We start from the raw sequence: 18,148 nt of genomic DNA on the forward strand, positions 1-18,148 counted from the left end.
GGGTTTGTTAAGAATTCCATGTCCGGATCAGCCACTCCGCTCCTTCTTGTCCCAAGTTACGAGGTACTCGTACGGCGTATGTATGTACGGATACTTCGCCTTATGATACGACTGAGTGACCGTCGGTCGACACCAGGCAAGCGAGAGGCAGTCCTCGAGACGGCCTGATAAACCGATAGTCAAACAATAATGCCATGCTGATGGACGGGGACCAGCTTAGGGTTTCGGTGTAGTTAAACTACGGTATTGGACCCATCCGTCCAAACGAAAAATACCTTGGTGCCTGTCTCGTGAGAAGTTGCTATGAAAACCAACTTTCTATCCGCATGCGCGGTGTTAAGAGGTACTCAGTACATGCAAAAACGAACTAGCTCCATACATTTCGTTTCGGCCGGCATCAGAACGGCCGATCTACCCGATCATTGGTCTGTAGTCCTGAGTAAAGGTGTCCCCTTCCCTGAATTTTCGTGCGGAGAAATGACTTTGCTCGCGATGGGATATGACTTGGGGTGTGGGTATATACTGCATGGATATAGAAGCCCTTAGTGACTAAGAAATTAACGAAAGACATTTATACTCTTAGTAGAATATATTGTTGAATAGACCTTAGTTTAACGGTTATGTAACGGGCACGGATTTAACTAAAGGATTATAACCTCGGTAATCTAGGCGAATTAATACCTATAGAATTTTTACTATATATAAAATAGTAGTAGTAGTTCTTTGATAGTCCTGTAGTTATATAATTATATATAATTATCTTAATTAATCTTCAATTTAAACCTCTTAATTTTCATTCTATTTTAACTATTCTTAGTTACGATATATATAATATATATAGAATATCTAAGACTAATACTATATTCTAGATTATCTAACTGCTTTACAATACAAGTAAATATTAGAATACTAACAGTTACTTAAGGTTTATATCTTATAAAATACTCAAATCTCTTTAATTACATAAGTTTCTAAGAATATTATCTGCTTTAATCAAGCTCCGTAATCACTTAAGGAGGACTGGCCCTAAGCGAGGACGGGGATTAGGTGTCTATCTAGGCAACGAAGCAAACACCGTAGACATTACCTCGATCCTTCGTCCGGCCAGACCGCGGTTGGGCCTCACGATGGCTGCGAGTACTCCGTACCCTTGCTTATTCTGACGTCACAGCAAATTAGCACGGGCCCACGGTGGAGCAAGGAAGAGACCATTGCATTGCTCTTCTTACAGACAGAATATCCGTACTTTCGTCCGCGTACGAGAAACTTCATGTTCTGTAGTTATCTATTGAATGAAACGAACGCAATTGACAGGGAGTAGGAACTCCGTAGATTGTTCGTGTTGAACTCAACATCTAATCCCATATACGAAGTACGAATATCTTAGTAAGCTCAGACCTTCCTACGCCCAGGTTGCCTGAGCACTTTCGCCACTTCCACTTCCCTCACAGATGCTGGACTGGACGATTGTACGAAACGCATATATTCCATTACAAGACATTGAGCCACAGGATAGAGGAAGTAAAGTACCATAAAAGCATCAATTATAAATTAATTAATATATACAGCGCCCGGCAAAAAGTATTTGAACACGCCGATATACCATCGACCCACAAAATGCCAGGCTGCGGCATATAGGCTTACTATCTAGCCTCAAATACGTAGGAGTGTTCAAATACTTATTGCCCCCTACTGTATATATGTAACTTGATAAAAAAATCATTTAGAGGTTTTATATTCTAACCCCTCTTTAATTGCTCTAAGTATACTTTCAGAGCCTAAATAAACTAATAGTATTACGATAATAAGCGGAGTAGACTATAACTAGATATATCAAGAGGAGAAATTATATATATAGAATACAGGGGGACTTAGTACTTTATTAAACGATCTTATAGCTCTTTAATATATTAATATCGACGTGATAATATAGTAACTAATAACTCTAATAGTTTAATACCTTAGAAACTACCTCGTACTTAGGTATAGATAGCTTTAAAGTATAGATCGATCTTAGCTTAACCTAGATATACTATAATAGTATGAAAATAGATTATAGGTGCTATTATTAGTATAGATATATTTCTCGAACCTTCTTAATTTTTCTAAAAGTATAAACTATAAATATACCGCTTTGAACAATTAAACAGGGGTTATATAGTATATTTATAAGGGGTTGCGTGCTGTTATTTACCGACTTCCCTCTTACTAGCAGGCAAACGCCTAATCCATCAAGGGGAAACTAACTGGATTTGGGTGTCTCACTGTCGCGGTGCCTAAATTTCCTCATCCCTCGCTGTCATCGCATATCAGGGACTCCCCCAGATATGTACGAACGTGGAGATATTGTTCTTACCAACTTGCATGCGATGGCCATCGTGTTTTTGTTTCCCCGATAAAACGAAACCGTGAAATCCATACAATTCGCATGTTCTTGTTCTCCATACAAATACTTAGTTGGTTACGACGAGCTAGTCGACTAGAAGTTTGGAACTACCTTAAATACCAATCGAAAACAACTACGTACGTTATACTTCGTACGTCTTAGATTCACGCCCACCCCCCTACAGGTTCACCACATCAGTGGTGGGTACCTGAGGAGGAGGTACCTGCCTGGGCCTAGACAGTCTAGACCCCCCGTTCCTGTCGCAACTCCACATCTGATCCCTGCTCATACTTCCCTCCGCTGGATTCTGGTGCGCCCGGAGCGCCGACAACCACCTACGAAGTACCACCGCTGGTTCCAGTTGTGGTTCTTCTCTCTCTGCATCTGCACTTTTCCATCGGCTTTCACACTGCAGCTCCATTTCCCCATAGGCATAGTCCGTAATTAATGAACCCCCTCCCCCTCCCGAGCTTGCACCTGTTGCTCTCGGGAGAGCTCCTCTACCTATATACAAAGGTGGTCATCCAAACGCATACCCCCCTCAATTTTTTTTTTATACCTTTCGCAACTCACCTCTGCTCTCCCCCACCTCTCGTTTGGACAGTTACATCAACATTCAGGGTCTTCTTCCCTTCGTCGGCCTTCTTTCAAGGGTCTTGCATCCCATCACGAATATCGCCATATGCCAAAACGATCAGTTCGACTCGTCACGGCATTTCAACCCTTTCTTCTTTCCCTCGGCGGCCTCTCGCTTCCCCATTCCGTCATATACCCGTCCAATCGTCAGCGGCGCCTGTATCATAACCATCCCGGACGCCTGTGAAGAATTCAGCGTCCGTCTTACACCATGCAAGTTCGAGATGCCGCCGGTCGTCAGGTCTCTCTCCTGAACGAAGAGCCGCAAGGATCCCATGGTCCAGGACTTCAGCGCCTTAGCTATCATGTCGCAAGCCAGGTCATATCACAGCCATACCATCCCTTCTCCGCCCGAAGTAGTTCTTCATCTATCCCCAACACGCCAGAACTCCTCCGATCAGACTCGTACGACTCCAACATGAGCGCAGGCCCCAAGTCTCCTTTGACTCCCACCACATACGAGTACGCTCACGGTCACAACCTAGTACCATTGGTAGGGGGTTCGCCCGACGAGTTCGAATTGCCAGCTAAGAGGCCGCTGGGGCTCTCTGCCAGTAGGTCCAACTCGTACGACGATGAGCCATCTCCTGCCAATTCGGTGCCGGACGGCAGAGCAGGGAAGAGATATCCTTGCCGTTACCGAGAGACCCACGGATGCGAGAAAACTTTCACAACTTCAGGCCACGCCTCACGGCACTCCAAGATTCACACGGCTGAGAAAGCCGTTCAATGCACCTTCCCCGGCTGCCAGAAAAAATTCACTCGGGCAGATAACATGAAGCAGCACCTCGAGACACATTACAAGGACAAGTCCCGGCCAATGGGGTCTGTGAAGACTTCAGCCCGCAGCTCTGTCGGTGGTGTATCGGCGTCCGCACGGCGATCTTCGTCAACGTCTTCATCGTCGTCCGCCAGGACGTCAACACACGCGCGATCAGTCCTAGACAGAAGCCCCTGGGATATGGAGCCCTACAGCTTTGCGCCTACCAGCGCCACGTCGGTCACCTCGACGAGCCCATGGGACCTGCGCGGGTTGAACGGACCTCTTATGAGCCGGCACAGCGCCGCACGCACTCCCAGTAGCGGTCTCGATGCCCTCGCCATGGCCGTGGCTTGTCAAGAAAGTGCGTAGTGGACGCGATGCCTGGGGCAATGCGACTTTCAGATCTCATTTCCGCACACTTTTATATTGTCCGGCCTCCTTGGTGCGGCGCACCGATCCCTGTGGTCACCTGCAAGCGATTTTGCGTCTCACGTCTTTGGTCTCTCTTTTCATACCGCTCTCACATTACGTGCGCAATTCTTTGCATGCCTAGAGTCGATTTGGGCGATCTGCAGGCGATGATGCTCGACTCGGGCTGGATCTGGCGTCATGGGTTAGGTCATATATACTGCCGGAAGAGGTATGTATGTATATATATATATATATATATTTCCCTTCGGCGTTTATTGGGGGCGTTCGGCTGGTCGGTGCGATTGTCGCAATCAAATAGCGAACCTGCACCCGCACTTTCACGACGCAATCGGGCAACGAGGGCACATCAAAATGTCGGCGTTGGGGTTTTTTACTTGGCACCTCTCCTCCCTCCGATGCTATGTTGGGGTGGAATCGTATTTGTACTAGTAATCAACGGCGTTACTGGACAATAATGAATTGATTGGGTGTATGTCTTGCACTCTTCGCAACTTATCTGCTGCCCAGAATGATCGGTGCTCTAGCTCTCGTGAACGACACGAGCTTATTATCCCCATAACATGGTCTGATTAGTTACCTTAGGTACCTACCTTGGTACCTTAGATGGAGCCACCAAAGTCAAAACTCCCTCGCTGCCTTTGGCTCGTCGACCGTATTCACAGTCGAGCGCCACGTACTTCTGTACCTGTCTCCATTCATTCACGGGCTACTTACTACCTTACAAGCATGAGAGTCGTCCGGGCATATATTTAACATGTATCTAGTGGACTACCAGATTCGTTCATCCTCCGCACAGGATCTGGCCATTTCGAACTGTTCGTCCGTTTGGCACACAAGCACCCCATGTCTAGATCCTTTGGCGCTCACATCCTGGACAACGTCGGTGATCTCGGCCGCGTTCGAAGTGTCATCGATTTCAAACCCTAAACAGGATACGCTTTGCGCAACTCGGTCTCGAAGTTTGCTGCTTTTCTCTCCAATGCCTCCGGCGAAGACGAGGGCATCGACCTGCCCGCGCAGAGCCACGTAATAGCTCCCTACGAAACCGCAAATGCGGTCAACAAAGATGTCGAAAGCCAGCTTGCATGCCGGGTCGTCGCTTTCCGAAATGGCCCTAAAGTCCGTTGTTCCCGTCAACGATTTCCAACCGCTCTGCTTATTGAGGATGTCTTCGGCTCGGGAGATGTGCAATTCCGGAGTCGAGTAGGGCGTTAACTTTCCCACGTCGTTAGTGTAGTGGAAGACCAGACTGTATTGGACACGAGTCAGTCGGAAGCGAACCGAGACGACGAGATGGTAACCCAAGATTTGGGGCGCGTTCCACCAACCTGGGATCAACACTTCCGCTTCTTGTGGCGCCAGGAAGTCCAGCCAAGGGCGTCAGTCCCATGCTGGTATCCCAGCTCTGGCCATTCTTGATGGCGCAGGCACTTGCGCCGCTTCCCAGGTGCAGGGCGATGATGCTTAGCTCCCCAATTTCCTTGCCGAGATATCCGGCGACGGACCGGGTGATGAAGGAATAGCTAAGGCCGTGAAAGCCATACTTGCGTAGCCCGTTCTTCCTGGCAATGTCGGGGTTCACGGGGTAGGTACGTATGTGCTCTGGAATGGTCGAGTGGAACTGGGAATCGAAATAAGCAATGTTGGCGGCGTCTGGCAGCTGATCCAAACAAGACCTGACGATGGTCAAGGCAGCACGGTTGTGGAGCGGTGCTAGATTACTGAGAGCCTCGATATTGTCGTACGTCACGGGGCCGATGAGCTGTGAAGATGCATAGTCTCCGCCATGGACGATTCGGTGACAGGTGATGGCAATGTCGGCCTTGCTCTTGATCTCTTGTAGGTTCGGATCGTCGATGAAAAGACCGAGCAGAAGTTCAAAGGCGTCATCCTGTTGCTCGACGGGCTGCCACGCCTTTTCTGCCTTCTTCTTGGTTTTGTTATGACATGTATAGAAGACAGCAACGGGCCCGGCTGTCAGTCCGCTGACCTGCGCTTCGGCGATCTGCTGTGGTGTCTTCCGGAAGGTAGCAGAAAATACAGAGATCTTGACGGAACTTGATCCGGAGTTTATAGCAAGTAGCACCTTTGCCATTTTCGAGACAACACACTCTGAGTTATCGGATGTTGATAGTACGACCCATGAACGAGATGGATAGATCAGTCGACGTAGTCGTGGCCCAACGAATGGATGCCGCTGCTTTGACAAGCAATCCTAGCTCAAGAATCTGTTCACTCCCAATGTCCCTGATCTCGGTACAGGCCGTGAAGATAAATCAGACGTGGCGTGATGTTCGAGAGATTGCGTTTCCAAGTCGGCACACTGAGTGAACGAAGAGATAGACGTGACGTCATCACACACGTCACCCAACCCGATGTTAGGGGGTAGAAAGTTAGAGGCGGTTCTGGTGCTTTGCGGATTACCGAGTATTCTGTGTCTCAAGGGTAGCAATTATCTACACGTACAGTGTACCAGGTCTGACTAACGGACACGATCCAGTTACACAATATGCCGCCAGTACTTCGATGGCCACAGGCAACCTCGAATCAAAGGGTATTTCCTAATTTCCTAGAAAAGAAGGCGTTAATGGTATGAACAGGTCAGCCGCGCCTCGCCTCGCCTTGGTTCGTTTGGTGGCCATGACAATGATACCCGGTGAACTTTGAGACCTCGTTTTTGGTTGGAGTTCGCGAAACTCATGCCGGGACAAGCAAGGTGCCCACCTAATATGTGGAAGATTTTGTCCAACTGAAAGTTTCATGAAACCCCAACGCCGCCACCCACCCGCGCAACTGGAGAGAGAGGGGAGGAAGAAAAGAGAGTGGGGAGATAAAAGGCGATCATACAGAAACCAATCTCACGAGCTCGAGTTCCAAGACGACAAATCCATCGCGTCCATGGGTCCCATGTTCATGAGTGATCGCAGAACCCCTTCGGCCATGGGCGTCATGCCCCCTTGCCCCGGCATACCTTCCCAACTGCCCGGGTCCATACCGAATCCTTGCACCGGTGTCTCACCCACGGTGAATCTCTGTGCCGAAGCAAGCCCACTCGTCCCCATCCCGAAGCTCCTGGGGTCTCCGAAGAAAGACTGCCCATGGACTTGAACATTGGACCTATTACTTGCGTCCTGTATAGTCGATGCTTTGTGGTTTGGGAAAGCGTCTCTCCCTGTCCGACTTTCTGTAGCTGATGCTATCTTACCGGACCTCTGTTCCGTTGTCGAGCTTGAGTTAGGCGTCGGCCGCCTCGACAGTTCACCGTCCGGCGACGTGGCGTTCTTCTCGCCACTACTCTCGCTATGACCGAAGCCTGACGCCTGGCCGTTGCTCGATGCGCCTGGGCCTTTGTCATAAATTGATCCTGACCTAGGGGTTAATATGACGCCTTGCATCGGCAGGCTACCAGTTCCAGTACTTCGCTCATGGGACAGAGCTGGATCTGTTGGAGTCCACTTCTGACCTGTATATGGCCTTGACTGGGCCTCCGGCTGCGCCTCAGAATCCGTGGTTCCCATCATGTCAGGGGCAAGGGGCGCCTGGCCACCGTTATCCGTAGCTTTGGTGAATTCGCCGCGGCAGGAAAGAATTCCGGCAACGCCGTTAGGGTCATCGCAAAGTTTGGCGCCCGTGCTAAGATCAGGCTACACGGCCAGTCAGAACTGATATGGGTCTTTGACTGGGTATCTTTGGCTCGACCTAAGGAGGGCAGACTCACGCTATCGCCACTTCGGGGAAAGGCAGACCGTAGCCTCGGAATCCTCACCCCCAAAGCTTCCAAGTCCACATCCAGCTGGACCAGAAATGATTCCGTCAGCGGATTTCGGCGTTTGAGGGCACTCATCGCCGAGAGGAGGAACCGTAAAGAATCAGCTGTTTGGCTGTCGTCTGGACTGCTCTTGAGATATTGGACAAACACTCGCGCGGCGACGTATAGACAAAAGGAGATGAAAGGGTTCATCTATGGTCCTGTCAGGGAGGCATTATTCAAAGATGTGGAAGGTGGGGGCCACCTTACCGAGGACAGATCCATGTGAGATATCATTCTCATTGTGCTGGCAATGTCGCTGGCGGCCGTGATGCACCGGACTTTGCTTTCGGCACTAACTGAGGCCGGGAGCTTGTTCTTGTCGGCCTTGAAAATGGCAGCTTGATGCAGGCAAATAGTAGACGTGTGAATGCTCATATTTGTGAATACAATGTTGGGGTTTCCAAGACCAGCCGGTAACTTCAAATGCGGTGGCAGGCAGAGGGATGTAGTGAGAAGGATGTTATCCATGCTGCGGTGGCGCTTCCAGAACTCTCCGTTGAGGTCGTTGTCTCGATCATCGGGGTCGGGTCGGTGGAGGTGGATGAGGTTGCGACCGAAGAGGCAGGCCATGAGCACAATGCCGCCAAATGAAGATAATTTACTGGCGCCAGCAGGAGTCATGCAATCCTGCAAGGACTGAGTCTGTTCGGGCCTGCTCATGTCGAATGCTTCGTCGGAGGATGGCAAGTTGGTCATGATGTCCTTCTCGTCGATGGTCATAGGCCAGCCTGTGCCAATGCTTGCGTACCGATCTTCGCAGAATGCCATCCAGAAAGTGCGCCGCCTCTCTTCGCGCTCAGTCCAGTCTCGCGGTGGCGGAAGAGACTGTTTGACGTCTAGACCCGCGCCATCTAGCCGGTGGAGACCAATCCTGAGCAGAGTCAGCACCCTACCAATGCGCCAAAGACTATACGCAGTATTGACAGTATCGTGGGAAACCACCCACTTCCATTGGTGATACTCACATTTGGCACAGACGCACAGCTGCGCCCGTGTTCATCCATGCTCTTGGGAAATACATCATTTTAAACTCGTAAGAGGCCAGGAGGACGTGTGTTTGCGCGTGTGCGACAGATATCATATGCTCTCCATAGCCTTTGATGTAATCTGCTTCACTGTACTTGCGGGATCGTTGGTAGAAGAGATCCTTCAGACCAACGTACTTTTCTGTAGTGGAGCACGCCAATGTCCATATGGCGTATCTGAGTGCAACGGGTGGGCGTTGGTTTGGTGCACTGCAGTTTTGGTTAGCTAACACAATATTGCGCCCCGATGAAGCTGGCCAGGTTGGAGCTTGGTGCCCTGAGAGTGGAAGAGCGGGACGAAGCAAGACGGTGCCTCACAGGTTCATAGCGGCCAGGTATCTGTATTTGTGAATCATGGGAAGGGAAGGGTGGACCTTCTCGAAGTAGATCTGATGGCTGCGCATGACGTGAAGATTAGCAGGTATGCCCGACCACCTAGGGCGTCTGCGGGGGTGAGCGCTGTAAAACGTACAGCTCGTCGATGGTCTCCTGCGGCGGGAGGGGCTCCTCCAAGCCAAGACCGATCATTTCCCACGTGAAGTTCCCACCAACGCTGCCCATACCCATGGACATATTGGACCCGAAGTTAAACTCGTCAACGGCAGGATTGGGTTGTGGTGATTCTCCGTTGAAACGCCAGCGATCAGTATGACGGTCACATGGAATAGCCAGGGAGGGGCCGGTAACGCCTAGGGCGGACGTCACAGGGGGTGCTTGTCCACGGGTTGCCGCCGCGCCAGCGTCGAGGGCGACAGACATGGGCCTGGTAGGATCCGTAGTACCACCCAATGAAGGGGAATGGGACTGTGTCTTGCTGAGAAGTGTCTCCACCTGTTCTACGATCGAGGCAGAAAGGTTGTTAGAGGCGATTTCGTTGTGTAATGAACTGGTCGCAACGGGAATGCTCACTTAACCGCTCTTCCAAAGCTTTCACATATCCCCGCTTTGGTCCGCTCTTCCTTCTGACCTCGTCATAAGCACACGAATGGCCGAGTCGGGCACAGGTGCCGCAGCTTGGCTTGCCACCGTCGCATTTGAGTTTTCTTTTCCGACATACAATACAAGCGAGGCGCTTCGGTTTCGGAATGCTGGCATTGTCAGCTGTATCCCGTGGGTCTGGCGCAGCGTTAGGGTTTTGGGTTTGATTCTGGACGGAGCTGTTATTCAGCTCTGGCGAAGTCGGTGAGACTGGGGACATGATGAAGCCGGCAGCAAAAGTCCTCGAGGTGCAGGGAAAGTAATTTCACAGTCTACTCCGTAATCTAGGCGGGCAACGGTTTTGCACGTGGGATATGATGAGGCGTCCAGACGTTGGCGACTGAATGCGCCACGGCGATATATTGACGAAACGCCTCGACGCGATGAGGCGAGCAAGCGGTTGTGCACGGGGTAAAGCGTCGTGGTCCGGGAGACACGTTCCAAAACCACGGGCGGCGAATAATTATATTAACCGTCTCGTTTGATATGGGTCGTCTGGGTTCGGAGGAGAAGGCGAAAGATGGGAACACGATAATAACGGGTGCCTGTTGTAATTACCAACACCCGCACCCATGACAGAGGACCGGACCGCATCGAACCCCCTTCACCTGTGAGCTGACCATTTTGGTTGGATAGGACCTAATAAAGGTGCTTATATTCGTACAGCGTGCATTGAGTTATGTACGGTGGTAATACTGTAGGGACACATGTACTTCGTACGTAGTTATAGCCCTCGAGGTACACGAAACGCTTAGTCAAGCAGGAAGGGGAGTCTATTACACACCACCGGGTACCCTTTTGGGACGGACTTGATTGCTGAGTATTATTTTGGAAATGTACGGATGCAATGTACGAAGTGAGTGTAAACTGAGTCTTTGCTCTCACTCCGTAATTAAACCAAAAGAAAAAGAAAACCCCCCCCCCACCCCTAATGCACCTTTAAGGCTCCTCGAGTCTTTCATTGTTACTGAGGGGGTTTGTTAGGCTTAAGATCCAATGTGAAGTGGCTAGGTAGTATCGCGCTTCATTAAGGTAAGCTTCGTCAGACTTTATCGAGCATTCAAATTAAGTCCGGTTTATAGTCTTTAATTCCAGACCATCCTGCTCCTGAGCTTTGGAAAGGCGAATTTAAGAGTAACCCTAGGGTTTTGCAGATTGGTCAATGTGTATACCGAGAAGTTGCTCTCACAATGCGGTGGTGACGTGGTCGCCGCAAGGACCCTTGGAATCATCAAGATGCACAGAAGATGTTTCGACATGTCGGTGCGAACTTGGTTGTTCTCGATCGGTCGACGGTGTTTCTCAACTATTTAAATGCCCCCGACCTACAATCTTTAAACGGTCCGAGACCTCGGTGGCCCCTCAGAGAACCAGCCTAACGTGAAATTGGAACAACTGTCATAGGGCTTGCCGTGATGCCGACCTGTTCACCCAACAAGTGTTTCGATTCTTCCCTATTATCAATGCCCATGTCCTTCGTACGAGCATGCCGAGATTGTCATTCCCTGGTTTATCCTGCCCCATTAAGTTCGTTTTCACTTTCTTTCAGAGTCGACTCCAGCAATGCGAAGTACATCCTGGTCGACGTACGCGAGGCAATATCGTGTGGGGGCCCATGCCACGACAGGACCTGCCTTGGTAGTCTTTATGGCGTGGACTCGTTCTCCCGACTCTACATGAAAAATGTCGAGGCTCGAACCTGTTTCACCGATGCTTTAGCTAGAGCCTGGCAATTGGGATGGTGAGAGCACTTGTGATTACTCCATGCCACTTACCCTCCTCACTTCCTCCAACAATGTAGCTCCCATCAAAAGTAAAGCCTTAGGTCGGAAAAACATGGTCAGAAGCACGCCAAATCAGATCCGCCACACTCGGAAGACAACTCACTGATGTTTCGAATCGGGCCTGTCGGGTTGCTGATAGTCTTCTGGCATATCCAATCCGTGGTATCCCACAAAGCAATCACCGAGTCGTACCCTCCCGTGGCGAGGTACCGCGCAGTCGGCTGCATTTCCACGGATAGACACTGTGAAGTATGCCCGTTGAGGACAAATTCCTCGAGGCCGGCCGATCGATCGCGGTACAGCAAAGGTTCAAAGTCCGGATACGACAGAATGCGGACATGGCCCTCACCAGTACTCAGAAAGATTTTTTTGCCGCTCCAACAAAAGGTGATCTGGTTGGTCTGAACTGGTTGTTGGTGAGCTGACAGAGGAGTCGATTGTGTCGGAGACAGCACGAAAACATTATTAGACTGTCCTGCGGTAAGCTGCAGCTTGGGGTCTTTCGGGTTTAGGTAGGAAAGCTTTCAATACACATACTTTGTTACCGACCATGAGGGTCTCGCCGTCCGGGGCCCAAGCTAACGAGGAAGCATCTGACAGCCCTGTGATCTCGTTGATACAAGTCTTGCTCCTCACGTCCCAAAACTTCACCACACCGTCGCTACTCACACTACAGAGCTCGGCATCCTTTGTGGGGTTGAAAGCAACCTTTTCAATGCCAGCAGAGTGTCCTTTGAGCTCCGTGGAGAAGCGCACGAGAGGCTTTTCTGGGTTCCCTAGACAGCCAGCATGTTAGTTGATTCCATCGCGTTACAATTGAATGGTATTGGTTTAGAGTATATGAGTGAGTTTACGTACACACTCGGAGAGTTTTATCTGAAGCACCTGTCGCGACAAGAGTTCCTTGCGGGTTCCATGCGATAGAACAAAGACTGGATTCAACACGTTGGCTCTCGGTCTTGGGATGTCTTGATCAGAAAAGCTGGGCGACTAACATACCCTCGTGAACTGGCCCCTCGGGCAGCCGGGCTGAGGTCCTGGTAAGTTTGGCTCTTCACATTGCCAAAGTAAACGGGGAATCGATCTTTTGACAGGCTCTGTCTCGCGCGAAGAGGAGCCATGAGGTCGAATCGAACCGGGCCGGCAGGACCGCACCGAAGCGGTAGGAAATTCTAAAACAATGTGTCGCCAAAAGCAATTTACTCCAAGGAAATCGACGGAGCCAGATGAGAGTTGAAGCGGCGAAATGGTAACTGATGGAACCGAAATTAAGGCTCCTGAACCTGAGCACAAGTTTCAAGGTATAGAATGATTCCCCTTCTCTTCAACTTGCGCTACCTACCTTACCCAGGTTGTGAATAAGAGACGAATCCTTACTGAGTATGGGTAGCACTACGACGTTAGAATCATACGAAGTGCTCAGTACCTACCTTAGCTAGGTCTTTCGGGGCTAGCGTCCCCGTACGCTTTCATTACGTGGGGAATGGGTCCTAGTTTGGTTCACCTTCCAATCAACATGCTAGTGCTCCGCACTAGCTTACCTTACCTTAGGTGCTAGGTATCAGTACTTCGAGGGGACCGACGACCTGACGTCGGTCGCTACTCCGAACTCCGTCGTAATCAACGCCAGAGCCCAGCCCACCCAGCCTTCTTCTCAACATTCTACCATCGTGTTCTGCTATGCGCGAGGACATCCCCGAGACGGCCGCCGCCAGCGTGATCAGGGCTCTGACGACATGTATTGGCCATTCGGCACCCCGAAATGTTTCGCAACCAGCAGCAATTCCGGGCCAGAGTTCAACCTGATTGTATCGGATGACGGACTCCCGAGTCCCTTCAGCGAGCCTCCTACTTCGTTCCAGACGGCACCAGCTTCCCCAGACCGAATACCAAACGATGACCAAGCACGTCACCCAGGCCAAGATGATGGGCAGCTTGCGACCCCTGCGACACCTCTCACCCCCGCCGTTCAATCCGTTGACCACGATCACGGCCTCTTAGGAACCGATCCCAATGGCTCTCCTAGCCAGGCGCCACCACAACGCCGTGCCCCCACCAGAATCCCCCTGAAAGATCCAATTCTTGCTCTGCGTGTGTCACGCAGCGGTCACCTTTTTGCTGTGATCACCGCGGCATCCATGACAATCTGGCAATCCAAGGTGGGCTGCGTCTGTCCCATGTTCAATAGTTGGGGCATCGTCTAATCCTTACTGAAGCCAACCGTCGTCCTCGCTGTCGTTGTTCGGTCCCAATCCTCCCTCGAGACATACGGAGAAAATGTCGACCTCCTACTGCGCCCCGATTCAGCCATTCTGGTCGTCCATACTGCTTTGGGCTACCTTATTACCTACTCCCTTGCTACCGACACCGAAGCACAGGTGTATCGACCCTTCTTTCCGAACTATTCGAACATTCAACGACGGCGTCAAATCCATGTTGGACCGGGAAGCAGCGCCCCTGATCAGTTTCTATGGGGCCCAGGGGAAGGGGGCGGTGTCCGGGACGTAAGCGTCCGGTTCAGGATGGTGATCAAGGTGGATGCCGGCATTGAAAGCGCTCTTGCCCTTGATGACGAATTGATTGTCGCCACTCGCAAACCCGCAGCCATCCAGTGCATCCGATGGACACCCGATAACAGCGGTAGTCAGACGCGTACGGAGATGGTAACGCGGATGGGATGGCTTGACAGGAAAGTCACAGTGGTCGAGATGACCCACGACCGCCCGATGAACCTTTCCACCTGGATAACGAACGATGGCAAGGCACATGCCGTGCAGCGCATAACATTGCGATACGACGCCGTCGCCAACGGAACTGATCCCAAGAAGTTGTTCAAAGGCCACTGCTTCCATTCGCCCCGTGAGAAATCCGAATATGCCCGCCGGGTGGTGATCAACGCTAGATTTTCTCTTATTGCTGTTGGATGCGCAAACGGAGACATCCAAGTCTACTCTGCTCGCGATTACGCCGGCAACATCCCTCCATCTCATACGCACAGCCTTCCAGTATCGGCAGAGGTGGCCGGTGCCCTGACCACATTATGCTACTCTCCCGATGGGTACTGTCTGTTTGCCGGCTTCAGCAACGGCTGGGCTATGTGGAGCGTATATGGCAAACTCGGCAGCCATAGCTTTGGTTCCCCTGGGACCGTCGCCATGTCTACGTCTACCGGGGAGAATTGGATGTGCTCAGTCGTCGATGCTGCCTGGCTTGGAAATGGCTCTGAGCTATTCTTGATAAGCTCCCAGCATGAAGCGATCTGGTCACTTGAGATTGCCAGAAGCGCAGTGGCTGGTTGTTACAACTCGGCGAATCTCGCTCGCACCGTCCTCCAGACGAGTACCAGTGTGATGATTTATCGCGGTTATAACCTTCCCGACCTAGCTTCGATCTCTGCCGAACCTTCTCTATGGCACACAACGAGGATTCCCGCCGCATACTTGCTTAACCAGTGGCCCATTCGCCACACAGTCATCTCCCCCGACGGGAGATATGTCGCAGTAGCTGGGCGGCATGGTTTGGCTCACTACAGTGTGAACAGCGGCCGTTGGAAGACATTTGCCTCCGAGACCATGGAGAACGAATTCCTAGTGAGGGGCGGGATGTGCTGGTATCAACACATTCTCGTAGCCGCTGTCGAGGTCAACAAAACCTACGAGCTTCGACTCTATTCCAGGGAGTTGGCACTGGAAAGCTCCCTAGTCCTTCACTCGCAGCGGATTCCTGCCCCCATAGTTCTTATCGCCTCTTCCGGCGAAGACTCGCTCTTGGTATACACTTACGAAAACCTCTTGTATCACTTCATCTTTGCGCCTTATGCCGGTTCGGTGAGACTCGTACAGCTGGGCCAGATCGCGTTCCATGGTATCGTTAGATCACCCGCCAGGGTTCGTGGCTTGAGCTGGATATTGCCTGAGAGCCAGATGATTGATGGCGATCCGTCTCAGGACGTCTCCGTGGCATCCGTTTTGTTCCTGGTGGACGCCAAGTTGGTTCTCCTGCGTCCATCCTTGAACCAAGAAGGCCATCTCAAATATGACATGCGTGTCATATCCCAGAACGTGGAATTTTACGTGAGCATGCGCGATGTGCTGACCCCCGAGGCCATTACCCGGTCCCCCGAGGAACAGCAGACGGCAACGGACAACCTTACTCTTCGCAACTCATTGTGGGTGTTCGACGGTAAGGAGTTTAGGCTTTGGCCTGAAATACACGACGTGATGCGAGCGACATCTAGCGATACATCAAGAGAACTGCCCCCCACCGTATCCATCCCAGTGGACTTCTACCCGCTCTCTACCGCTCTTTCAAAAGGAATTATCCTGGGCGTCGAAGCCGACTTGGCCCAGAGACGGGACCTCGGGTTCTCCTTCTTTCGCTTCGCCATCAGGGTTAGTGTGAAAAACGCTCAGCCTGTTGATGTTTAAGTCGCTGATCGCCGCTTACAGACGCATTTATTCATTCCCGACGTTCTTCGCTTCCTTCTCTGCGATAATCGCACCTCAGAAGCCGTTGAACTCGCCGAACAATACCAAGGCCTCGATTACTTTGCTCACGCGTTAGAAATGCTATTGCACAAGACCCTAGACGAAGAGGTAGATTCGGCGCCCGCTCCCGAGCAGGCGATTTTACCGCGAGTACTGTCATTACTGTCGTCTTTCAGGGAATATCTTGACATTGTAGTTCAATGTACAAGGAAGACGGAAGTAAGACAGTGGCGGACGCTATTTGCCTACTTGCCTCCCGTGCAGGAACTATTTGAGGAATCGTTACAGCAAGGCTTTCTCAAGACGGCCGGAGGCTACCTCATCGTACTGCACACCCTCGACGAGACGGGGTCTGCGCCAGAACAGACAGTCCGGTTGCTTTCGTATGCGATGAGAGCGCGGGACTGGGAATTATGCAAGGAACTCGCCCGTTTCCTGGCAGCAATGGACGAGACGGGAAATACATTGCGGGAAGCTGTAGATAACGTTAAGGCCCCAGGAATGAAGACCACCACCCGACGAATGGACAGGCTGGACCTGCCTTCGTTTCCCTCGGGCAGAAGAAACATGAACGGGTCTGGTTCGAAGGGCAGCGAGAATGGCGAGGATTCAGATGGGGTTTCTGGGAGTGACATCGCCAGTCTTGATTCAGCCCGTCGCTGAGAGGTTGGGCAAGGTGGATTGAGTAAGTGGGCTTGTCAGCTCTTAGGGGATCTTGTTGCGCGCTGTGGCGTGCTGGACTTCAACCTAATAATAGGTTATATTAATAGTCCATATATTCGGACTATCAACCTCTTAATCGGACTATGTCGCACGTCAAAATAGCACTTATATAATTAACTTAATAGAGCAGAAATCTCGTGTGTGTGTATTATATTAAGTTATATCTATATAAGTCTTTTATACCCTTAATTTAGGTGGTAAAGACTCTATTATAGGTACTATATTATTTAGATCCTATCTAGTCTTTTCCGGTATCCTCTCTTATTATATCCTAATACCCGAGGTCCCCGAGATCCGAAGCCCTTAGTTAGGTATAGATCCCTTAGGGACTATATTATAGTCTGTATACCTATACGATATACTCCCTTAGTTAAGGTGGGTCTTCTTAGGTTAACTAATTCATTAGACGTTTTGGTTTAAACTAAAAGCTCTTAACTTGTCTATTATAAAATTAATAGTTAAGGGAAAACGCCCTTATAAAAGGGATCTAAATCCGCTTTATTTAACTATTTAATTTAATTCTATCTTAATTGGTTCCTTAATCCTGATTAGCCGGATCTACTTAATCGGATATATCTATCGGATCTACTACGCCCTTAGGGGCCTTTATCGTTATTACGGCCACGGCTTTAGCGTATTTAATCTCTTTATATAGTTATTTTAATTACTCGATATAATTCTTTTAATCCGTTAAATTAAGCTATTACTATAGTCTTTTAATCCTTACCTCCGGTAATACCTTTACTAAGCCGTCCGCGATTATATCCTTTATATTAATATATATAACCTTAAAGAAACCTTACTATACTAACTAGCGCGCTTACTAGTTATTAATATTAATATACCGTAATCTTATTCGTAGGCGTTATACCTTCTTATTAATAAGGTTAATAATCTTACTAATTATCATAATATAGCTATAGTTATTATTAATCTAACCGAAGCTTTAGATCCCTTAATATCCGACTAACGAATAACGTCTCTAATATACCCTGACTAGACATATTATTAGATAGGTAGTTATAAGGAGTAAGAAGGTAGTAGCGAGAGGGTCTAAAAGGGAGCAGGCGTGAATTAAGTGGTAGTCACGGCTAGTCCGAATATAGGTAGTCCTAAAGAATCA

General features: G+C 50.1%; 5 protein-coding genes across 5 annotated transcripts; 2 read left to right on the plus strand and 3 right to left on the minus strand.

The window, feature by feature from the left end:
- Nucleotides 1–477: 477 nt before the first annotated feature.
- On the plus strand, nt 478–4,824 carry SODALDRAFT_380498 (hypothetical protein; the record flags this gene model as incomplete). The annotated part of the gene is made up of 10 exons (XM_028615110.1): nt 478–509; nt 1,081–1,250; nt 1,413–1,469; nt 2,314–2,378; nt 2,571–2,822; nt 3,007–3,205; nt 3,241–4,146; nt 4,188–4,391; nt 4,516–4,625; nt 4,742–4,824. The coding sequence occupies 10 exons, from the start codon at nt 478–480 to the stop codon at nt 4,748–4,750; spliced, it is 2,004 nt and encodes a 667-aa protein (XP_028464821.1). The 3' UTR covers nt 4,751–4,824.
- Nucleotides 4,825–4,985: 161 nt separating this feature from the next.
- On the minus strand, nt 4,986–6,312 carry SODALDRAFT_280660 (acetate kinase; the record flags this gene model as incomplete). The annotated part of the gene is made up of 2 exons (XM_028608249.1): nt 4,986–5,466; nt 5,546–6,312. The coding sequence occupies 2 exons, from the start codon at nt 6,310–6,312 to the stop codon at nt 4,986–4,988; spliced, it is 1,248 nt and encodes a 415-aa protein (XP_028464822.1).
- A 763-nt stretch (nt 6,313–7,075) lies between these two features.
- SODALDRAFT_281285 (fungal-specific transcription factor domain-containing protein) lies at nt 7,076–10,251 on the minus strand (the record flags this gene model as incomplete). Its single annotated transcript, XM_028608278.1, has 7 exons — nt 7,076–7,861; nt 7,936–8,178; nt 8,236–8,899; nt 8,994–9,263; nt 9,372–9,449; nt 9,526–9,889; nt 9,963–10,251. The coding sequence occupies 7 exons, from the start codon at nt 10,249–10,251 to the stop codon at nt 7,076–7,078; spliced, it is 2,694 nt and encodes an 897-aa protein (XP_028464823.1).
- A 1,019-nt stretch (nt 10,252–11,270) lies between these two features.
- SODALDRAFT_298791 (WD domain-containing protein) lies at nt 11,271–12,936 on the minus strand (the record flags this gene model as incomplete). The annotated part of the gene is made up of 6 exons (XM_028608850.1): nt 11,271–11,730; nt 11,807–11,851; nt 11,919–12,285; nt 12,353–12,591; nt 12,674–12,747; nt 12,815–12,936. 6 exons carry the CDS (start codon nt 12,934–12,936, stop codon nt 11,567–11,569), a joined length of 1,011 nt encoding a protein of 336 aa, XP_028464824.1. The 3' UTR covers nt 11,271–11,566.
- Nucleotides 12,937–13,451: 515 nt separating this feature from the next.
- SODALDRAFT_335233 (RIC1-domain-containing protein) lies at nt 13,452–17,157 on the plus strand. The gene is made up of 3 exons (XM_028612400.1): nt 13,452–13,974; nt 14,032–16,206; nt 16,264–17,157. Exons 1-3 carry the CDS (start codon nt 13,552–13,554, stop codon nt 16,963–16,965), a joined length of 3,300 nt encoding a protein of 1,099 aa, XP_028464825.1. The 5' UTR covers nt 13,452–13,551; the 3' UTR covers nt 16,966–17,157.
- The last annotated feature ends 991 nt before the right edge of the window (nt 17,158–18,148 follow it).

Source organism: Sodiomyces alkalinus (assembly GCF_003711515.1).
Source record: "Sodiomyces alkalinus F11 unplaced genomic scaffold SODALscaffold_8, whole genome shotgun sequence".
NCBI lineage: Eukaryota > Fungi > Ascomycota > Sordariomycetes > Glomerellales > Plectosphaerellaceae > Sodiomyces > Sodiomyces alkalinus.